At 40.7% G+C, this 23,590-nt stretch overlaps 1 protein-coding gene and 1 non-coding gene across 2 annotated transcripts; both read right to left on the bottom strand.

Moving 5' to 3' along the window:
- Positions 1–3,545: 3,545 nt before the first annotated feature.
- On the bottom strand, positions 3,546–4,697 carry LOC139440072 (testis-specific H1 histone-like). Its single transcript, XM_071218702.1, is given in 3 exon segments — positions 3,546–4,391; positions 4,393–4,436; positions 4,631–4,697. Coding segments are annotated over 3 exon segments (882 nt in total). The 3' UTR covers positions 3,546–3,620.
- A 3,278-nt stretch (positions 4,698–7,975) lies between these two features.
- LOC111761974 (U6 spliceosomal RNA) lies at positions 7,976–8,082 on the bottom strand. The gene has a single exon (XR_002795196.1). It is a non-coding gene; the product is annotated as a U6 spliceosomal RNA (small nuclear RNA).
- Positions 8,083–23,590: the final 15,508 nt, after the last annotated feature.

The raw sequence follows: 23,590 nt of genomic DNA, 5'->3' as shown, positions 1-23,590 counted from the left end.
CACACGTCGATCATCTTTTCGCTCTGCCCTCTGTGATGCGCGTGTGTGCCTGCCCCTTTCTTCTCAAAGCTCCACCCAGTCAGGAAATCCACGCTCGTTTTCTCATCTCCTCCCAGGGCCTTGCGGACATGCTATTAAGTTATGTGCTCTTTTTTCACTTTGCCCTTATGAGCTGAAACCCAAATTTTGTTCATGCAATTTTTTTTTAAGTTTCGTCTTAGAGACGAACATTTAGTCTTAGAGACTAAGAAAATTCTGCAGCCGGTGCTGGTGGTAAATCACATGCCTTCCAGAGCAGTTGGAGCCTCACGCTGATTCTCATTCAACTCTCCGCCTCATATGGGATAGATTTGGCTGAGCGAGGCCTTCCTCGGGCTCGTCTGTCTTTTGGACTGGAGGCAGCTTGAAAGGTGCTTAGTCAGCTGAAGTCAGGCGCACCGTGTGCTGTTTTTCCAGCCTGGTGAAGTCAGTCTTCCGAAAGCGTATCCAACTCGGAGAAGTTATTAGCCCCTCACTGCAAAGAGAAAAATTCACCGAGTCTTTGATATGATAAGGTCACTGCTTTGTCTCCCTCCTCGGCAAGTCACCAAAGACGATATAAGTGACTTTTTTTTTTTAAAGATTTCTTTCTTTCTCTCCTCTTCTCCCCCCTTGTCTGCTCTGTGTCCATTTGCTGTGTGTTCTGCATCTGCTTGCATTATCTGGCGGCACTGAAACTACGACTCTTTTTTGCTGTCACCTTGCTGCATCACCTCTGTGTGTGTGTGTGGTGCCACTCCTGGGTGGGCTGCGCTTTTTGCTCGGGGTGGCTCTCCCTGCAGGGCTCGCTCCTTGGACGTGGGGCAGCCCTATGCAGGGGTGCCCCTGCATGGCACGGCACTCCTTGCGCATGGCAGCACTGCACGTGGGCCAGCTTACCACATGGGTCAGGAGGTCCTAGGGATTGAACCCTGGACCCTCCATATGGTAGACGGGCACTCTCTCAGTTGGGCCACATCCACTTCCCACAAGGCATTTTTAATTGAGCCGACCTTATACAATTCCAGGTTGCGACCCTACCTCCATGGCTTGTTCAGCATTTTGGGTGCCTTATCTCCATTTGTTCAGCTGGAAAGCCCAAGGAGGAGTTTCCATCTCCTCAGAATTGTTGAGCTGTTTTTGAAGCCCAGGAAGCTTGGTAGTAAAACGGTCAGCTGAGGAATAGTTTCCACACTGACTTCTTTTCTTTTCTTTTTCTCTTTTTTTTTGCTCTGACTAAAAAAAAAAACACTCAAAAGTGGGAACTACATTTTATTCATCTTGGTATCCCAGCACAGGGCCTGGAATTTTGCAAGCATTAATGAACACTAGGGATTAGTTAGTTGTTCTTGGGAATTCTTTCCAGAAGTAGTATACTACTGGTATTAAGATCCAGAAAATCTGGATAGCTTGCCAATGAGTTAGGGACATTTCTTATGTTATTGGAATCTTTGGGGGTACAGTGACCCTAAATCTTAATGAAAAATTTGAAATGGACACTGTTAGCTATAGAACGTCAAGGTCTGGGTCTACCTTGTTTGCCATGGGTCCTGCATGTAGTAGGCACTCAACAAATTTGGTTTAAGTTTGCCTAAATGAAGAAACCATGATAATACAAACAGAAGGGTGTTGATCCCCAGGAAATCTAAAATTGGCAAAACTTTGCCTGTGTCCTTCCCATCTATTTTAGGGGGAAATGCCTTCCAATTCAAAAACACCTGGTTCTGTAGTGAAAATATCCCAGGACTATAAAGGGGCAATATATCTGGCTATCATAAGGGCATTTAATATTTCTGTCCTAATCCTGTTCAAAAGAAAATGTTTGTCTCACTGCCTCTTTTTAGATGGCTCCCTTTTCCTAATTCTGTTTGCTCCATTCTATCACTTAAAGACAATTCAAATGCATAACTTAATTACAGTATGGGGAAAGTTTAAAGTTCAAATCATCTATAGATGAGACACACTGCAAGCATTTTGCTGATGCTGGGCATTCCATTAGCTTAAGGCAGTTATTCTCAATTAAGAGCGTGAGAGGACGAATATTGAACTTTTTTTCTTTTAAACACACAGGTTCTACCCCCCACCCCCACCTCCTTGCAAAAGATATCAGACTCCAGCAGAAAAGCTTCCCAAGTGATTCTAATACTTTCCCACCTCCCACCTTCATGATCCCCTTTAAGGATAAAAAGCACCTCCCAGGTACTTCCCTTTTTCCCACTCCTTTGGTTTCAACTGGAAACAGCTAGTCATTTCCCTGACTCAACTACTCTTGTATTCTGATTGTTGTTATAGCCTATGCCATAGGAACTTCTCTTATGGTGTCCCTAACCTCTGAACTCAGAAATAGAAACCACATTATTTGCACCATACTTGGAACATAGTACTCAATACATGACTTTTTTTTTAAAAGTAAAACATCTATATATTCATTACAAGTCTGCCCTATCTCTTCATATTTCTTAAGTCTTCATATCTCTTTTCCTCAGGAGTTGTTCTTTTTGCTTGCTTTTTTGTTTTTTGGAGTTCTTTTTTTGATGTACTGGGGTCAGTGATTGAAGCTGGGACCTCTCTAAGTGGGAAGGCCAGTGTGTAACCACTAAGCCACATGAGCTCTTCTGAGTCTTTTTGTTTGTTTGTTTGCTTGTCTTTTGCTTTTAGGAGGCAATGGAACTGAATCCAGGCCTCCCATGTGGAAAGCGGGTGCTCAACTGCTTGAGCCACATTCACTCCTCAGTACTTTCTTAATTGGTATTTCCCCTACAATTAAATTTTATCAACAACCATTACATTATGTTAAGCCCCTCTTATTTTACTGACACCTAAAATCACCTAACATCATCCTAGTCCAATCCCAGCTTTTCACAGTGAAGGAAACCAAGCCATCAAAGGTTGAGTAATAATTCCGGTATGGTCAGAGGAGCAGAACTCTGACTAGAATCCTGGTCTCATAAGAACTGATCCAGTATAGTTTGCTGCTCTACCACATTCCCATCCCATCATGATTTATACACCTATTTAACTCAGTGATGAGCACCTACCCGGTGCCAAGTCTTCTACTGGAAGCTTTCACACACTATCTCGTTTAACTGAGGACTACCATACAAGATTTTTTTAGAAGTTAAGGTAGGTTTTCAACTCAAGGCAAAAACTACAAACTCATTACGATAAATTTCAGGAGAAGAGATATTTTTCCTAAAAGGATTTCAAATGAGAACAATCTGGATCAGTGAAATCACTTACCATAAAGATTGCCTCCTCTACTGTTGTCCTCGTGATGCCCTTTTCTTCCTCCCCATAACTCAGTTTGGATTTGCTAGGGTGTTTAACACTAACTCATGACTTCTGTCTGTTCCCATTAAGGTTCTGGTTTTCTGCTACCCGTTCTCTTCTTTCCTTCTGAAAGGTGCTTTCCTGGACCAGACTCTCAGCTTGGCTTCTCTGTTTGCCCTACACACCTCACCTGAACACCCACCCTTTCCCTCCTACGTGCTGCGGCGAAGAGGAAACAGACACAGTGCAGGGAAAGGTCTTGTAAATCGTTTCGTTCATTTCAAGGAACGTGAGAACGGCATCTGTGCCTGGAGAGAGTAGAGGCTCCCAAACTAGGAATTCCCAGTTGCATTCCCAGAACACTCCGATTTAGCAGGAGCCTTTGCGCAAGCTGCCCTGGGGTCAGAGGTCTTCCCCCGCTGGCCGGATGTCCGGTCCGTTGGCTTCCGGACCGTGCGTTTCACCACCTTCTCGGCGTGCTTCTCTTGCTTTGGCTTCGAGCCTGACCGCTTTTCCGCTCGTGTCCTAGGCTGGCTCCCCTCCGCCGCCGCCTCCCTGCTCCCGGGACGGCCCTGGTCCTGGGTCTGGGGCCTCGCCCTCTTCGCCTGGGCGTGCGCCGTCGCGCTCCGTCTCCACACTTGCCCGGCCTTCCTGGCCGCCTGGCGACGCGGGCGCCGCCTCCGTGGGCTCCGCGGCCGGGCTGGAGTCTTCCTCGAAGCGCGGGAGCCCTCCTCAAACGTGGGCTCCCTTTTCGGCTTCGGAACCTTCCAGACCCTGAAGGAGCCGGCGGCCTGGCTGCCGCAGACCAGGAGGAGCGCGCCCTTGCCCTCGGGCGGGGCCGCTTGGCCCGAGGGCCGCAAGCTCTTCCGGCGCACTTCGTAGCCCGCCTTTCCCAGCGCCTCCTTGAGCGCGGCCAGAGGCAGCCCTCGGTGTGAGGCGATGGCCGGGAGCAGCAGCTGCGACACTTTGTACACGGAGCGCGGGTCCCGCCTCTGCTGGGCCCTGAGCCCCTTCTCCGCGGGCTGCTGGGTTTTCACTTCAGCGCTCTGGGACTCGCCAGTGGGTCCGGCCGCCTCAGCCATGGCCCTGCTTCCGCTCGCGGGGCCGCTGCCACTGGCTTTGCGCCTCACCCGCCAAGGCTTCATTCACTTAAAGGGGGCCTGGATGGGCCACGTCACAAAAGAGATTTTGAGGGCGGTCAGATCCCACCCAGGTAGAGACCGTTTTCACCTAACAACCAATCATACACGTCTTCTTCCCCAGTCTAAACCAACCCGGATCTTGGACTCCTCCTCACTCCTAACAATCGCAGTCCCTTATAACCTCCAGGGTTATACCGCGCAATTCCCATTGATTTTGATCTCGGGAGTTTTCTGAAGTCCTCTTTTTTTTGTGATCCAGCACGGCATCTTTTCCCCGTTTACCAAAGATGAGAGAAGTGTTCCCAGCTATCGCAAAACAAAGACTACAGTGCCTGAAAAAGGTAATTGTGGTCATCTATGAAACACATCCCTGCCTAGAAACTCCTAACTTTAGGTCCCACCTGTTAATATTGTCTCATGCTCTACTTTTGTGGTGGAGCAAGAAACAAAACAGGAGACACTGTGGTCCCGCTACACTAAACAATGATTCCCACACGTGGAAACTTTGGGTCAATCATACAGTTGGCCTGGAACTATTCATATTTCAAATAATCTAAGAATACTGGACTAAGAGTATTCTTTGAATGTACCTTATTTTCTGCTTCCACCTTTGTTATTCCCTCATCTTGGACTGCCCGTCCTCTTTTTCCCCTAAGATAAACTATGCCCATATTTCAAAGTCCTGATAAATTCTCTTTTTTCCTTGAAGCCTCCCCAATCTTCCGAGTCAAATGATTCCCTTCTCAACTACCACAATTACTTTTACAATCCAATATTGTTTTCTTTATTTTGAATTAGTTTGGTATCAGAAGGTATAAAGTGGCAAAATTAATTTTTCAAAGGAAAAACCCTGGCCTTGGAGCTGAAAGACAAGGATATATATCCTTGCTCTTAACAACTGTATGGCAATGATAAATCATGGCTTATTTCCTTATCTTCTTGAATTTTTCTGATCTTTCTTAAGAAGATACTATAAAAAATATACTTATGTCGGGCCAGATGGTTTTATAGAGTTCTGGTTTCTTTCCATTTACATCCTAAAAATGCCTTTTTAATGAAGACTTATAGGAATAAAATAATAGTGCCTCCAGTTACACTCTTCTCTTTCTGTTCTTTGCATGACATGTTGTGCTATCCAGGGGGTGTCTGGTGAATTCTAGCTTTACCACCCACCATGCTTCTTGTTCTGCACTCAATTTTAAACCATGCCATCCTTGAGAAAGCACTCATTACATTAAACAGAGGATTAAGCCATCAGGGGAGGGAAAAGAAAATGCCTCCTCTTTTGCTCTGTATACTTAAAATGTGACCAAATGGGGATGCTCTCAATCCGAAACCAGCAAGCTCAGGTTCTACACCCAGTTCTGCATCTGGCAGATCACGTGACCTGGAGCATGGGGCTCACCTCCTGAGTTTCACACGTTAAGTCACAAAGAAGAAAACAGTGATGCCCATGTGAGGGGAGGATGGGAAGCAAGCAGGAGAACAAATATGGAAACTCTTAAAAATCTGTAGAGTATTTGAAATATGATTAGTTGCCAAGTACAGCTAAGGGCATTAAAAGCTGAAAAGACTGGAAGGCAAGTACATCAGTTTTAAGCAGAACAAGCATCACATTTCCATGCTTTCTTAATTAAATAATGATAATACTGAATAAAAATATTACTGGAAAAATAATGAGTCTTGGGAAACATCAGCAATGACCCGCTAAGTTGCTCTCTCTCTTAGTTTCTTTGGGCTGCTATAACAAAAGCACCAAGTCTGGATGGCAAAAACAATAGAAATGAGAAAAAAAAAAAAAAAAGGAAACAGTAGAAATAATTGTCTCATAGTTCTGGAAGCCAAAAGTCTGAAATTAAGGTGTTGGCAGGGCCACATTTCCTCTGAAGGCTGGAGGGAAGAATCCTTCCTGGCCTCTTCCTCCTCCTGGTGTTTGTCGGCAATCCTTGGTTTACCTTTGCTTGTAGATGCATCATTCCAATCTCTGCTTCTCTTGTCCCCTTTCTTTTTTTTTTTTTTTTTTTTTTTATTGACTTTGTAATAATATTACATTAAAAATATATATGTGAGGTCCCATTCAACCCCACCCCCCCACCCCCCCTCTCCCCCCCAACAACACTCGTTCCCATCATCATGACACATCCATTGGACTTGGCAAGCACATCTTTGGGCACCTCTGCACCCCATAGACAATGGTCCACATCATGGCCCACACTCTCCTCCACTCCATCCAGTGGGCCCTGCGAGGATCCACGACGTCCGGTGATCACCCCCGAGGCACCATCCAGGGCAGCTCCACGTCCCAAATACGCCCCCACCTCTCATCTCTTCCTGCCCTTCCCCATACCCATCGTCCACCATGTCCACCTTTCCCAATCCAACACCACCTCTTCTATGTGGACATTGGATTGGTTGTGTCCATTGCACCTCCATGTCAAGAGGAGGCCAAGACTCCACATGGATGCTGGCTGCCACCCTCCCACTTTCAGTTGCAATCACTCCAGGCTCCATGGTGTGGTGATTGTCCCTCCTCAACTCCATCCCAGCTGAGTGTGGCAAGTCCAATAAATCAGACTGTAGGTGCTGGAGTCTGTTGAGGCCCAGGACCTGGCCACCACACTATCAGTCCAGAGATTCAAATCCCCTAACTATATCCCAAACCCCAACGTTAACTGCACCTCCAGCAGATTAGTATGAAAGTCTTATGAAGGTTGTCCCCTTTCTTTTTCCCTTCAAGTCTCTATGTCCAAAAGTCCCTCTTCCTAGAATGATACCAGTCATACTGGATATAGGGCACACCCTAAACCAGTAATACTCATCTTAACTTGATCACTTCTACAAAGACCCTCTTTCCCAGATAAGGTCGTTATTCACAGGTACCAGGGGTTCAGTCTTGAACATATATTTTTGGGGGAGGGGCACAATTCAACCCACAGTATCCACTTAGGATAGTCAAAAGACCTATAATTACCATTGTCATTATTATTCTGAAAATTATTATTGTAATACCAGGGTGGAATTTGGAAAAAGATCTTTTTACTCTTCCAAGTAGGTACCTGTACATAAAATAAGGAGAGGGAACTCTTTGGGATAGTCAATATTTTTTCCTGTGGTTCTGCAGTCATTTGAAGTACCCTGTATGATTTTGAATTCAAGCAATTCTCTTCGGATAAAAGCCAAGGGAATGGTTACCCTTTAGCATTTATCCTACAGATTCTGCTCTGAGCTATTGGTTAGCTGAGATTTCCATGCTCAGATTCCCTGTGTCTTTTAACATAAATTTACCTTCTTCCTGAATTTTCCTCATGATTCTCAAAATTCTTGTAAGAATAATTGTAACCACATTTTGGGGAAGTTTAAAAATAATCCTGGGGAGTGGCTGTAGATCAGTGGTTGAGTGCTGGCTTCCCAAGTATGAGGTCCTGGGTTCAATCTCCTAATCCTAAAAATAATAATAATAATAATCCCACTTTCTTTACTCACCAACTGGTTTTTTTTCATGCTCTCTTTCAGTTTTTCATTTTGTGCAGGAATACTGTCATAGAGTATATATGGAACGTTTCACGAATTTGCGTGTCATCCTTGCGCAGGGGCCATGCTAATCTTCTCTGTATCGTTCCAATTTTAGTATATGTGCTGCCGAAGCGAGCACTGTCATAGAGTATATATGGTAGTGAAGTTGACTTTTTTTCACATAACAAACATTTATGTTTTGACATAAATTTAATGTTTATCATTATGGTTAACATATCAAATTGATATATCATTTCATGTAACCATATACCTACTGTTAGTTCCTTGGTTTTATTTATTTTTTCTCTTTTGGGTAAGCTGCAAATGATGTTTTTCTTTTCTCAGTTTGAATAGCCTCAGAATAAATTGAACCTTAGTATAAATTCCTAAGAATTGAGTAGAGTTTGAAGAGTATTATGGTCCTTTTCAAAATACCTTCTAAACCAATTTAGAAAGGGTCAAATCAATGAAAATGCTGCCAGCAGTCTGTGAACAGGCCTATTCTATTAGCATTTCGTCTCTTAAAGGTAGTACATAGTTTAAGTTTTGCTAATCTAATTAAACAATATTTTATTGGTTTAACACTTCATTCCTTTCATTACTAACAAAGTTACAGAGTTTTCCCATTTTTTATTTGATTACTTGGAATGCCACGTGAGAATTTTCTATCTTTGCCTCTTTTTGTGTTTAAATTTTGCTTTTATTTTCATCAGTTTAAAGTAATTATTTCTGTAATGTAGATTTAAATTCTCTTTCATTCATATCTGTGTCAAATAGATTTTTCAATCTGAATCTTGGCTATCACATTCACAAAAAATGAACCAGCCTTGTTTCATGTATTATTAGAGAGGGAATATCTATTAGTTGAAAGCTAAAACAACTACATGCCCTTCCTCTCAAAAAGATATTGAGACATTCCCTGTCCCCAGTAGAAGGCTGCAAGTGCATTATTTGAGGCCCTGGGTGAGCAAAGTTAGCTTTCTGTCTCCCATATCCATTTTATGGCTCGCTGAGCAGCTTCATGTCTAGGGAGCTGGATCTTCCCCTTCTAGGAGGACCTCAGTGTCTCCACTCCTGTTTCCCAGGGACCTTAGAGCCAAGAGGCTGCCTCCATCTGATTCAAGGCTGGCTTTCTCTCCCAGAGGCAAGGTCTGGAAACCAGGAAGAAGGCGCTCTGATCATCTAATGGACATCTGGTCACCTGCTTTCTCCCCTGGGACACCAAGCAATTGTTTGCTTCACTCACAACACACCCTATGCTTCCTCTCTACTGAAAGACATGCTTCAAGTCACAGAATTAAATTTTAGGGTCAGGTCTTTGGGGTAAAACAAGTTTATCCCTATACTTGTTGCTCACTTCATTTTTATTACCTGCAATCTCCAATGAGTTCCCACCGTACCAGGGTACTGCATTCACAAGGGTGAATGGGTCTTGTTGTATGTAACCCGATCTTTCCTGTTTCTAATTAAACTTATTCTTAGTGTTGTCCTTCACACAAGCCATATGGCTATTCTCCACTCAAACAATATCCCTTCTTAGTAGTTTTGAGACTGTTTTAAACATTAAAAAGACTTCCTGCAGACTATACTACAGATCTGCAAGAAAGGAAAGGATTTAATAGATTTTAGTTGTGTATCATTTGAATATTGTTTTGCCGTTATTTCTCTTCTTTAAATTTATTTATTTATTTATTAGTTTGCTTATTGGAATGATAGAATTTTTATTCTACTAAGAATCATCCCTATGGCATAAACTACTCTATAAAGAATAAGTTAGGGGAACCAATATAACTCAGTGGTTGAGTGCCTGCTTTCCATGTATGAGGTCCTGGGTTCAATCCTTGGTACCTCCTGAAAAAAACAGCAACAAACTAATAATAAGTTAAATAAAAATACAAAGAATTTTGGCAAAGATTTAACGTTAATTTTTTTAAACACTACAACATCATTCTAAAATTTACTTTTTGAGACCTCAAAAGACATCTTATAAATCTTCTAAAGAGAAAAGAAGTAAAAATGATATTTCTTATTCACATAAAGTAAATTGCTTCTCTTCCATTCCACTTACACAAAGGGCTTTGGATAAACACCTAAATGTGCTGGAACAAATTTATCCATGGTGGTCAGGACAGATCATTCTGTTGTCATGTGTGGCTACTTGATCTTTGTGAGCTAGTAAATAAATCAAACTATTTCTAGACAAAAGTCTAGCAAAACCCAATTTGTATGACATCATCTGTCGAAGAGCTCATCACAACCAGCATAAGTAGACCTATATTGTATAAATGACTCAGCTCTATTCAATGAGAAAATTAAACTTTCCTTATCTTGCTACCTTGAGTAGCAGACATCAATGTAAGAACATAATAAAACACCCTTTGAAGTTGGGCCAAATTCCACAGCTTGTTATCTACAATTTTAGTTTGCTTTCCCAATGTCCATCAACTTTGAGAGCTGTACATATACAATTCTGTTCTCAATTCACTCTTCTCTTTTACTCTGGTATTTCCCACTGTTTTCCTTATGTGTTGGTTTTAAATGAGCATTTCGGGAGATCCCGTCAAGATTTCTCAGAAGGAAAATTACAAGAATTCACTGCCTCTGTCTGGGTTAGATGAGAAGCAGACTGGCAGCTAAGTGACACAGAAAGTTGGGGTTATAGGTCTTCTGCAGATTTGCAAAGCCTAAACACATTTAATTTGATGATACCAGAAAAAGAAAAAGAAGAAAAAAAGAAATTGATGACAGTTACAGTTCTCTTCTTGGCTTAGAGATGCATGTATCAGCAACCCTGAGTTATTTTTAAAACAAGCAAATCTGATAACCAGACAAACTTTTTCAGGTAGTGACCCCTGGCAGAATGATAAATGGACACCAGAATGCCTACCTGCCTCCCAACACTCAGTAGAGCTACCGCCTTGCCTTGGTTTATTCTCTCTACAAGTATTACTATACACTTATTGTTTATGTATGTTCATGTATGAATGATATACTTCAATAAATAAATAAAAACCCTCCTTTAAAGGAGTATATCATTCATACATGAATGAAGTATATCATTCATACATGAACATACATAAATAATAAGTGTATAGTAATACTTGTGAACTTACAAAACAAACATACATAACATCACACCTCACCCTACCACCAATACCTTGCATTGTTGTTAGATGTTTTTAACTAATGATTAAAGAGCATCCTCAAAATATTACTACCAACCAAAGTATTTTTCTCCCAATCCACTGATTATTATTTTTATATCATTTATATAGGAACTTACATAAACAGTAAGTATATATTAAAAGTTGTGAACTTACAAAGCAAACATGCATAATGTCATACACGGGTCTATTGGAAGGGTTTTTTATGGGCCATGTAATGTTTCCAGTAGAGGGGGTGAAATATTGACAAGTACTGGGTGGTTATAATACACTGTGTAATTGCTACCATAGGGGGGAAGTAGAGGCTGCACATAAGAAGGTCCCATAACCCACTTTTGGATTCAATGAAGACTTCCTGGAAGAAAAGACATCTACGCTTGGATCTGAAGGGTGAGCAAGTCAGAGAGGTAGAGAAAACTAGGGAAGAGAATCCCAGAGAAGTGGGAAAAGGCTTGGAGATCCGAAAAGGCAGACTTAATATGGAGCAAGGAAAATGAAGCTGAACCAGGAAGCAGAGTTCAGATCCTTAAGAGAGTTTGCAGGCACTTAAAATAATTTGTATATTATCTTCAGGAAAATAAGAACCCTTTAAATGTTTCAATCACAAAAGTGGTATCATTAGTCATAAAGAATGGATCCCAGAGAGTCAAATTCCAGAAATTCTTCCACTGGAGATTTATTTCTTTGGTTAAGGTTTCATAGTTCTGAGACTGTTAAGGGTAAATAAACTTTATTCTTACTCTGCAAAGAGAGACAAGTGTCCAGGTTTGGGAAAATGTAGCATTAACTGAAGAGCTCTCGTTTCCAAAAAAGGGAAAAATGATTTTAAAAAGAAGTCTGAAATCATGCACATGACCCCAACTGCTTTATTATTGTTTTGCGTTTTTTTAGAAGGTACTGGAGATTGAACCCAAGACCTAGTATGTGTGAAACAGGCATTCAACCACTGAGCTATACCCTCTTCTCTATTATTTACTAAATTGAGCATTATTTAGTGTCTGAAGGGAAAATTAAGATGTAGGAGAATTGAAAAGATTCAGAGAGGAGAATAGTTGAAGGGCGATAGGGATTAAGAGAGAGGAAACTTTTGAGGTCTGATAAAAATGATGACAAACCCTATTCCATTTGGTTTGGTGTCTGACTTGAGAAATCTTACTTCTGCTGGAGAGGCAGAGCCCACCTGAGTGAGGGACGATGAGTCGTCTCTGCTGAGATTAGTTGAACGTGAGTAAGCAAAAGGCTGTGAAAAGGAGAGGCGAGCAGATGTTTCTAAGATGCGTCTGCATCTGTGCCATTGACGTTTGCATGGGAAGATGGCATTATTGACTGTTATCAATTTTGAGTACGTTTTTTAGGGTTAAAGATTGGATTTGGACTGATCTGCTTATACTCTCCTGCATAATCTCCTGAAGACAAATGGAACAAATTTTCAATCGACTGGAGGGTTAATTTAACTGACCTTCCCTGGGCTTGAACAAGAGGCCTTGGCCTTTTAGCACAGTGCTCTAATCAACCACATTAATCAGACGTGACACTCACCATACACGTGTGGGAAAATGATAGCACTGCTTGAAGAAATGACTTTTCTGAGCATTTATTTTAGCCACTGAAGAATGCAAAAGTGCCAATTTTCTTCATAATTGAAATCATGACAGCTGTGAAAATTTGACTTTATCAGAGATGCAAGCACAAGTCATAAGACTATTCCGTGGATTAAATCTAAAAGCTGCATGTTCTTTCATGAAGTCTCATAATGGATTGGTAATGGTTCGGGTGGATAATATTTATTTAGACAAGTCAGAAATACCACATACAAAAGACATTTAAAGCAAAAATGGCATAGACTATTTCACAAACACACAGGATGAAATTATCTATAATTTCGACGAATGGCCTAAATTGTATGACATAGAGGTGACTCTGGCTTCCACTTTCACGGTAAGGACAGCTTATAAATCAGTTACAAGACTCATGAGTCTCAGGCAAGGGGCATCAATCTAGCACCTGCTTTCCCAATCAGTCAAGTTACAGTCATACCTAAAAACAAACAACCATATTATTGACCTCAACCACCAAAATTAATCTTTCAGTGTGGAGAGGATATGCTAGTTCAAGTTAATTGGGTTCATTTCCTCTTCATGACACATACCATGCACATAATTCATAAAAAAACAACGCTATTCCTTACTATTTAGCACCTCGGAGATGAATGCGACTTTAGGTTCCGTGTTTGTGGTTTTGTGTGGGCCATTTATAGGTAAATTATGCAAAAGGCCACAGCAACCATGGCTTTCTTTGTACGCAGGCCACGTGACAAGAAGCAGCATGCTAATCCTGACCGCGTTTTGGGGAAATCCAAGCTTCTCTATTGCCACACAGGATGTTTCACCAGAAGAGGGATTTTCCCCTCTTCTCAGGAAGGCTGGTGCTTGCTTCCCCTTCCCCAACTCAACAGTACCAAAATAGTCGCAAAATGATTATGGATAACCTGATATGGTTGATCACATTGAGGGGAAGGGAGGATGGGGATGGGGCACAGAAGGGACAGTAAGAGCAAGAACCTGGGAACTCATCATGTCTCTGAACCTGCTGCTTGATATGACCCACTATCAACAATAACCATCGGACTTGTACTTATCAAGCATGGCTTTGATATCAGAGCTCAGCACAAAGTCAGTTCTCACTCTGACCAGCTGTATCCTTGAGTTTCCCCATCTATAAAATGGTTAATAATACCACCGTAACAAGGATGCTTTGAGGCTTAAACGAGAGAATGTACAGAAATTTACTTCAGTTCTCTCTGCTTCCATTCCACCCCCCAGCTTCTATCCACCCTCTAACCCCACCCCACTTTCCCAAACTGAAAAGAAACTGAACAGGCCTACACAATGAAAACCATTCCATGATTCTGAACACTGTGTAATGTGCCCCATTACTGCTTCTCTTTACCTTGTATAAAGTGCCTATTGGGTACTACGCTTATTAAACTCAAGCCTCTGTCCTGTATCTTTTCATTCAGCAAAAAGAGAACGATAAAAGGAAACCCATCACTAAATGAGCTTGCACCTGTGTAACTTTTATAGCAAAAAAGAGCTTTTATCTAGTTGAGGAATTTTGTGCACTTATTTCTAGGTAAAGTTGTTAAGTCTCATTTCCATAGCGAAACCAGTGGAAACTGGTATAATGATCTCAAGATCTCAAGTTGTCTTTCTCTGGGACAAAATGTTTAGCATTCCTTCCTCAAGTTCTGAAGCTTATATCTCCCCCTGAATAGTTACTTTTGCGAAAATTTCACAGATGATTTGCTCAATCCCCACTGTGACCTGAAATGTTCTCACAGAAAAATAATTCTAGCATTTTATCCCACTGAATTGCAGCCCCATCTAAAAGGCAGATTCTCATATCCTCTTAGGAGAGGGCACCTCAAACAGGTGAGTCTTTATCTTCAATTCTAGGAGATCACTGCTGCCTAGAAGACAAAACTATTAGGGGTTAAAACACAAATCCCAATGCAGCCCCTAGATGTTTTTATTGTGGTTCAGTTTTCTCAAATTTGATTTTATTATTTTAACCTTTAATCTCATTGGCTTAATTTTCCTTCACAGGTAAAGATAAAAATGATATGGAGTTTCAGAAACATAAATAACAACTATCTAGCTACTGACAAGCAAAATCTTGAGCTTTCTGAGAGCAAGGCATGCAGTAAAATTCAAGAGTACAGGGTTAATGAATTATACAGACTGGGAAATCACTAGCAATTTCATTTCTTCAAAGATTGTGTTTTAAAACTGTAAGTTATAATTACAATGTTTCCAAAGGCCATGACTTGGAATAAAATAAATTGCTGCAGTTGTACTTACAAAATTTACATTTACTATGCCTCCATATTAATATTATTTCTCAATTTATAAATAAAAACTTAATTATTAGTATATTAAAGATGATATATCTTCTTTTTTATTCTCTTATGAATCCATTGTTACTGATTCTATATTTTCTATACTGGAAGGCAAGAGTAGGGAAAAGTGTTTTTATTTGGAAGAGATGAGAATCTTTTTTATCTTTCCTTCATTGGTTGAAACAGCCTGTCAAACTGTCATTGTACAGGCTTGTTCACACTTCAGGACATATTTCTCTTTAGAAGATAAAAAAGGATGTGAAGTAGTCTAAGAGCTAGAGAGCAACATTGGGTGAGTTTTACACATTCAACAGAGCACCACCTTGTACCCAAATTGACCATTTCCCTCACTGGTATCCTTCCTGCAAAATCCATCTCACCACTGAGCTGGGGAGCCCTTGAGAGCAACAAGCCTTCCCCCCATTGCCAGTCCCTCTGCAGCTCTTCTTCAGACCCGTGACTTGTGGAGACCAGTGCCAGGAAAGTTGCTTCAGGCAAGGCAGTCCCCATGCCCAGTTTTGAACTCTCTCATCTCTGGTCAACCTTTTTTTTTAACATCCCCCCCCACCCCCCAAGATGGCTCCCTCATTTTTTTGGTCATTGTTTTTGCTTGTTGTCTTTGCTCGTCGCCTCCCTATTGTTTTTTGCTCATTGTTTGCTCATTGTCTGCTTGTTGTTTTGTTGGGTCTATTTCTTCAGGAGGCAGTGAGAACTGAACCCAGGACATCCCATGTGCCTGTGTGGGAGGTGAGCACTCAACTGCTTGAGCCACATCCACTCCCCTCTGGCCTATCTTTTTTCTCACTCAGTCACACAACCAAACCCTTCTTATAACATCCTCTGGCACTCTTGTCGGGAAACCCCATTATACCATCAAACGTTTCCTCAAAACTGTCCCTCTGCCTTCTCATCTTATTTCCCAAAATGTGTTCCATAGAACACAATCATGCAGATTCCTAAGAAGTGTCAAAAAAGAGTTTGTTGGCCAAGTGTGGTTTATTTATTTATTTTTATTAGAGAAACTGCAGGTTTACAGAAAAGAAAAAAAAAATGTTTTCTGCAATTGTAGAGCTCCATATATATGTCCATTAGGTTATTGTTGCAAATTGAGTTGTTCAAATCTATATCCTTCCTGTTTTGGTTGAGTCTATTTTTTCTCCCTTGATTCTATCTGTTTTTGAAAGGTGCACTAAAATCTCTGGTTATGACCGTGGATTTGCCTATTTCATTGTATAGCTGGTTCTGTCCGTTATTGCTTTACCAAGTACATTTTGCAGAAGCCAGCATAGCGTCTGCAGGAGGACGTCCTGGAGTCTTCATGTGGGCAACTTGCCCTGTGACTCTCCATGAGGGACAATCCCCTTGATAAACTGGACCACAGAGCCTCTTGTAAGAAAACATCTTTGGGGATGTGCTGCCTTAATCATGATTTGGTTTTCTTCTCAAGAGGATGTGCACAAGCAGAAATGGTTTCTTCTCCAGCCTCCCCCACCTTGGGAGCTTGGCGGTCTCTCTCCCTCCCACTTAGCCTGCAAGATCTTCACCCAGTCACCCCCACCCTCCCCTTCCCTTTGTTGACACCCTTTGCTAACGCTTGCTTCAGTTTGATGCCTGATCTCATTGCTTTCTCTCTTCTCTTTCACAATCATCGTGGGCAAATTCAATAGCATGATTCAGCTAACAATAACAATGACAGTAATAATAAAAACTAATATTCCATTTTGAATGCCTACATGCACCAATCATTATTTTTAGTACTTGACTTAATCTCCCTAATCACTGTAAGAAGATATTATTATTTCCAATTTGCTGATGAGGAAAATATATTCTTTAACCTGTGCAATAGTATACCAGATACCAAGTGACAGAAACAGGATTCAAAGGCCGATTTGGCTGATCCGAGTGTCTTTCCCTGCCTTTGAGGTCTTTTTTTTTTTAAGATTTATTCTATTTATTTCTCTCCCCTTCCCTCCCACTGTCTGCTCTCTGTATCCATTCACTGTGTGTTCTTCTATGTCCGCGTGCATTATCAGGTGGAACTGGGAAACCGCGTCTCTTTCTTGTTGTGTCATCTTGTTGTGTCAGCTCTCCTTGTGTGCGGCACCACTCCTGGGCAGGCTGCACTTTTTTCATGCAGGGCAGCTGTACTTGTGGGACACACTCCTTGTGCGTGGGGCTCCCCTACGCAGGGGCACCCCTGCGTGGCAGGGCACTCCTTGCACGCATCAGCACTGTGCATGGGCCAGCTCCACATGGGTCAGGAGGCCCTTGGGATCGAACCCTGGACCCTCCATACAGTAGGCAGGTGCTCTATCAGTTGAACCACATCTGCTTCCCGCCTTTGAGGTCTTTATCTTCTTTCACCATCACCTCTAGCTCCACACGTGACCTACAGGCATGTCCACTACAGGCATGTTCCCTCGTGGGATCTGATGATCATCCTAAACTGCTCCTTCCCCAACTCTTTAGGCTCCACAGCTTCCTCTTGATCAAGGCTGCCAAGCCCTGCTCTCCTGCCTCCCTGTCCCGTCTTATCTTTCTCCTGCACCATGTGCTCCAGCAGTTGCTCTTTTGCGGCTGTTCTCTATCACTTGGACATATTATCATCTGCTGCAGCTGCACGTCCCCCTTCGCCTTGCCTAGGACTGTGCCGTGTTTAATGTGGGGCAGGCCCAGCAAGCTGTGCGTGGTTTGCAGCTAGCTGAGAGAGGACGACACTGGCTTCGTTTGCTTGCAGTATGTAGAACGCGTCTGTAATCACTTGAGAGGGCCTCCTTAGGTACAGCCCTCTTCCCTGATGATCTGATGGCATGGAGCAACAGGCTCTCCTAGAGCCAGCTTCAAATGTCTGCTGCCATTCCTGGTTCTCCTAGGAGACCTTTCTCTCTGTGCCCGGCATATATTCTGTGAAATCACAAACCAGTGGGCTACTAGGACCGGAAGGTGCCATAAAGTTCAGGTAGCCCTACCTCTTCATTTTACAGATAAGGAGCTGAGGCCTGGAGGAGCCCAGGAACAGTCATTATCAACAGAAACTGTTAAAGGAGTAGATAAAGGTTGCAGAATTTACCAATGACCTTTCAAACTGAGATTTATTTCACGCATACTTCCCTGGCTATTTCTTATCTTCCAGGTTGCCTGCTTTGAGAGCCAGGTCAGTTGGTGAATGCTTTGTGCTCTTCTCTTTTCTGGGTCACTCACCAGATGAGAAGCTGGTTGTGTTATCAGAGGGAAATAGGGCCGACTGCTTCTTACAGCAGAACAATGAGGTTCTTTCTGCCGGGTGGGACATTTTATCCAGATTCCCTTTGCTCCAGATGGCTATCCCCTCAAGGCCTGGGATCATTAGGATTCCAGATGTGCTTGCTACCGGCGATCTGGGCAATGCGACTACAGCTTTCTTTGTGCCAAGTGTGTGCTCAGCTGTTAGATGATGTTAAAAAACGGTCGCTTGGCACGTTTTGAATATGTTTGATAATTTTTATCTTCAATTTTGATTCTCAAAATAGGCATGAGGCAGTATCTTAAAATATTTGGAATTGAAGTAGTTAAATCCCTGTTGTACAAATAGCGAGTTCTAAAAATGTATTGGCGAACATCTGAGGCAATCTAATTCCCAGCTTCCAGAATTCCATGGTGTCTCCTTTCCTAATAAGTCAAACTAGTTCTGAATCCAATTATACTCTTTCCATTTTGAAAAAGAACTCATTTTGTGTGTTAGTAGAATGTACTTTGATATTAGAAAAAAAATATGTTTTTACTTTAATGTGCTCCAGATTGGAGCCTCTTATTGAGACCGGTCTGCCTTATTTCCCAACTGTACCAATTAAAAATACTAATTATTTCCATCCTAGTATCTCAGGATCATCTTTTGATGCATGAAAGTTTTGAGGGAATTTAAAAAGAAAAAAACAAAAAACAACCTTATAGGCCTGGGGAATCATGTGAGAAAATTAATATTCTTTAGAAAAAAAAAATTTTTTTTAAGTTTTATGTCAGTTTATTAGACTTTCCTTTACTACTTCTTTGGTTTCAAATCTGTCCTGGATTTTTGCTGTGTGGGAAGTAGTTGTCAGAATCTTCTTTCTTTTTATAGCAGTTAGTGTAATTAATACTAAAATGACATACCCCAAGCCCAATGCTAATGGGCTTCTCAAAAGCATTTTTCATATCTAATTCTTGTCATTTCTGAGGGCTTATGTCAGATTTCCAAGATCCTTTCTATAGCTAAAGTCAATAATTCTCTGAGACCTCATGGTCTCTTTCCTAATTCATAAATCAATCCATTTCTTGCTCTCATGAGAAAGAATCCAGGTGTGCTTAGACAGGAAGTCATTTATTTTCTTTTCTGATGAAAAGGGTGAGAGATGGAGGAAAGATTTTCTTTCCAGCTGCAAGGCAATTCTTTCCCAGAGAAAAAGAATGTTTTTTTAAAAATCCTAAACTCTGGAACAATTAAACTCTACGCAAAGAAATAGTAAGTCCTATAAAACGAGGGGACTTCATAGTGTGGTATAACATTTCCTTTCACTCTTACTTGTATAAATTGTTGTGTGTTATATGAATTTATTTACAGTATATTATTTTCACTGACAGGTTTGCTCTAATGGAGATCCTCTGAGATTGCAAGCTTATAACTCATGTACACTCTTCAGCAACATATGAACATACCTGTGCTTGAGAGCAGGTATGACTAACCACTATTTCAGCAGAGTCTGACTATCCACTAAGACAACAAAAAAACACTTGTGGTGGAAAAACACCTTGCCAAAACAGTACCTATAAATGAACTTGAGTTTATATTAAGAAAATAAAGCCAATAAAGACAAATTCCAAAATCAGAATATCTTCACCCTTTAGTGAATTCGTTTTTAAAAAATACAGCAGCAGCCTTGGGAATGGTGGATGCAAGTATATTGTTCAGATGTAATATTGATGAAAGGTATAGGAAAAGGATTGAAAATAGCAGGGATGGCATCTACCTGAATCCCATTAGCAGTGGGAGTTAACAGCCTCCTGATCTTTTCCTTTTTTCCCAAGTTCAATCCCCAGTAACTTCTACATATGAAGCACACGCTCAAATGCTGAGCTACAAATGCTGGCTCCACCAGCATTTGATTTTTGAAGAGGAGATTATTGGAGCTCAACAGGTAGAGAGCCATTCCATTCTGCAATTAGCATAATTATCTCAAAAGTCTTTAGGATCCAATACTTGGAATAAGCCTATTTTAGGTATTTGAGATGCAGCAAGCTACCCCCAAATAGTCATCTCTCAATCGCTCTTCTAAGGCTATTGATGAAAACAACAAACTCTGAGGGTGAAGCAATTATAGGAAGAGGAAGTGCCTAATATTAGGTAAAACGTATTGGGACTTAGTCATATGTAGAACTTTTTAACTTCTTGGCTCTTTGATTCTGGTTCCCGGAATCCCTCCCTTGTAAGTGACTCACAATCTATTTTGGAACAACCTACCCATACTACAGCCGACTCCCCGTATATCAAAATTCATACAGAATAGTCAGAGGCTACTGGAGTACTCAGATAAAACAGACTGACAAGGGAGAACCAGTCCTGGGACTGAACATACAGCCTCAAAGTTGGGACTGAGCTAAACTCTCTGAGTTTTGAAGCCACGTTTCCTAAGTCTGTGTTGAGAAAAATGAGTTAGAAACACCGGGCTCATGGCTTAAGGTGAAACACTTGGCATCATTCTTAATTTGAATATGTATTTTTTCTACTTCCTTCCTGTCAATACTTCTCTATACTTTTTAATAATGAATTTTATTTTAAAAGAACCCCCTTTATTATTATTTTTTTTTCCTGAACAGAGTTTGGGGCTATATTTCCATCGAGATCCCGGTTGCTTTCTCCCTGCCATTCTTTACCATGTTCCACTAGTTTGGTTTCTGAGCTTACATTAACTCCCTCACTTCAGGAAGGGTTCCAGGGACCTGAATCTCAGGCTGGAAGGGACAGGAAAGTTTACACTGCACATCCTTCACATCAAGGCCGAGCCACACAAAGAAGCATCTATCTTATTTTCCAAGGCTCTAGAGAAGATTTTACAACCTGGAACTGCATCTCGTTTTGAACTTACATGTCCTTACTCGATCTAATCAAAGACTTCATACTTCGAATGTAGCCTATTTCCCTTGTTTTATACTAAATTCAGATAGCCAACCATCTCCTTAGAAAAAGCTCTCTGCAAGCTCAAAGAATGTAATCTGTTGCCAACTGGCCTGCTTTTCAGAAAACTTAATCACAGTCCCATTTACCTCTCCTCACTGGCCTTATTTCCCAATGCTTGAATCATTTTGCCATCATTGTGGCTGTCTTCTAAATTATTTCCAAAATTGCCACATCAGTCTTTAAACATGGACTCCAGAAATTCACATTAATGACAAACACTAAGTTATGATGCCCTAAATGCTCCTTCATCCAGCACTCATGCTACATTTCTTTATTTCGAATTGATCTTTTTAAAAGTCCTCTTATTGAAAAAAAATTATTCCATTTTGAATTTGTTTTAATGCAACTGGTTGGTTTCAGATAAGGGTGTGTAAATGGAATAGATGATTAGTTTAATGCCATACTGGTAAATATGTAAGATTTCTCAAAGAAGCATTTATAGAAGTTATAACTACAACTAAAACGATTTTATTATTCCTCCATTTAAGTTTTTTTCTAATATTTTTCCTCTCTTTAATCTTTGATGAATTTTCCAGTTTTGGGTTTTTCCAGCAAATTTCTGGCCAAAAGAAAAAGAAATCAGAAACTAGCTGCATTATATTAATACAATAACTCCACCAATTTAGTTTGGCATCAGTGGGATTATGAATGAATTTAAGAGTCTTTAGGAATGTTTGGGGCTATTTCTGCATAGTTAAGTCTCAGGTTTATTGGTTTTTTAATATTTTTTTATTTTATAAAGTAGGCTGAAAACAATTACAACATAGATAAATCTGCAACTTGTAGTTGAGTTGTGCCTCTGATAGTCCAGGCTTTCAGATACAGTAGCCGAAGGTAACCTTGTCTGGCATATTTTGTATTGAGTTTGGTAAGTCAACAAAGTCCCTGGCATGCAGATTTTCATTTACTTTTGGAAAAAGCCAAGTCCATGGAGAAACTGCAATGGAAATAATGATCCTGGCCCGTAGGGCTTAAGGGAAAATTCCCACAGGGGAGCTTTGACACTCCGTGGCCCACTTTTCCCAATGACACAAAATGAATCTGCCATGGGTTAGTATTAGAGAGCCGTGCACAATCCAAAGCAACTATAAAGGAACACCCAGCTAGAATGGAAGACAGTGGGCAGGGGCACAGGCATTTGAGTTCACCAATAATTCTATACTAAAGAAAGTATGGGGTTATGGCTTCAAAACATATCATTTATTTATTCACGTTTTATATCAGGACATTTTCCAATCATGGGAACATTTGTTATACCACTCTGTTTCCTAGATACCAAGAAACCTGTCTGCATTAAAATAGGTAGGTAGGTAGATAGATAAATAGATAGATAGATAGATAGATAGATAGATAGATAAATAGATAATGGAGGATAGATAGATACAAAGATACATAGATACATAGAGATGTAGGTAAGTAGATATATTTATAGGTACAGATACTAGATGATTTAATTATGAAGATATTATAAAAATATTTTTAAAAGCTCCCGTAATCCCAATACTCTGACACAATGAGCATTGTTTCATACATTCACATGTCTGTCCTTTTATACACAATGGAAATGCAGTCTTCCATTGTGATGTCTTCTGTCTAACATGCCATGGGAGAGCATTTCTTCTGCTGTTAAAAATGTTCACTGGTCCTCATTCAATAGTGGATGTTCTACTCTTTACTCAACCATTTCTCCACTGACATGTTGCTTCAAATATTTTGTCATTTTGAATCAAATAGATTTATCATAAATCTTATAGATTTTGAATAATGTATTTAGGATAAATTACCTAAAGTGAGACAAATGGGAAAAAGGCATTGAGCATCTTAAGAATTTTACAGTATATTGATAAAAGCTTTCAGAAAATGTTTTAAAAGTTAAAATACAATGAGCAATCCCTGAGAACACCAGTTTTACTAACACCAGTTTGTAATTTAAAAAAAAATAGTTCTGTATATTATTATGAATGTTGTTTTCTTTTGAAGAGTGAATATTCTAACCAAACACCATCATCACTAACCCTTTCTTTTTTATATGGGGAAAAAAGAAAAATACAGGTTATTTAAAATATAGGGACAAAGCATTTTCCACTCTAGGTTTCCAATGAGTCAGCTTGGATTCTTTGAGGCGTGTGATGATAAACCAGTGTACTGTCCTCAGTTATGAGTTACCTCAATAATCTTTGAGTTAGATTTTCCATAACACCAGGGGCCAAAGTCCTAGTCATCTCTAAGAGAGTTTCATAAATCGTGTTCTGAGCTGCTGTCTCCAGCCTTGCTCAGCATCCAGTTACTGCACGTTCAGTTCCTTTTAGTTATCACCCTCTATACATCGAACTCCCTTATGCCCTAAATTAAACACCTTTTTCCATACAGACCTTTTAATGGTTTTAATTTAGGA

The sequence above is a fragment of the Dasypus novemcinctus genome, chromosome 11 (assembly GCF_030445035.2).
Source record: "Dasypus novemcinctus isolate mDasNov1 chromosome 11, mDasNov1.1.hap2, whole genome shotgun sequence".
NCBI lineage: Eukaryota > Metazoa > Chordata > Mammalia > Cingulata > Dasypodidae > Dasypus > Dasypus novemcinctus.
Note: the sequence above shows the minus strand (reverse complement) of the source record. Positions and strands in the feature narration are given on the sequence as shown.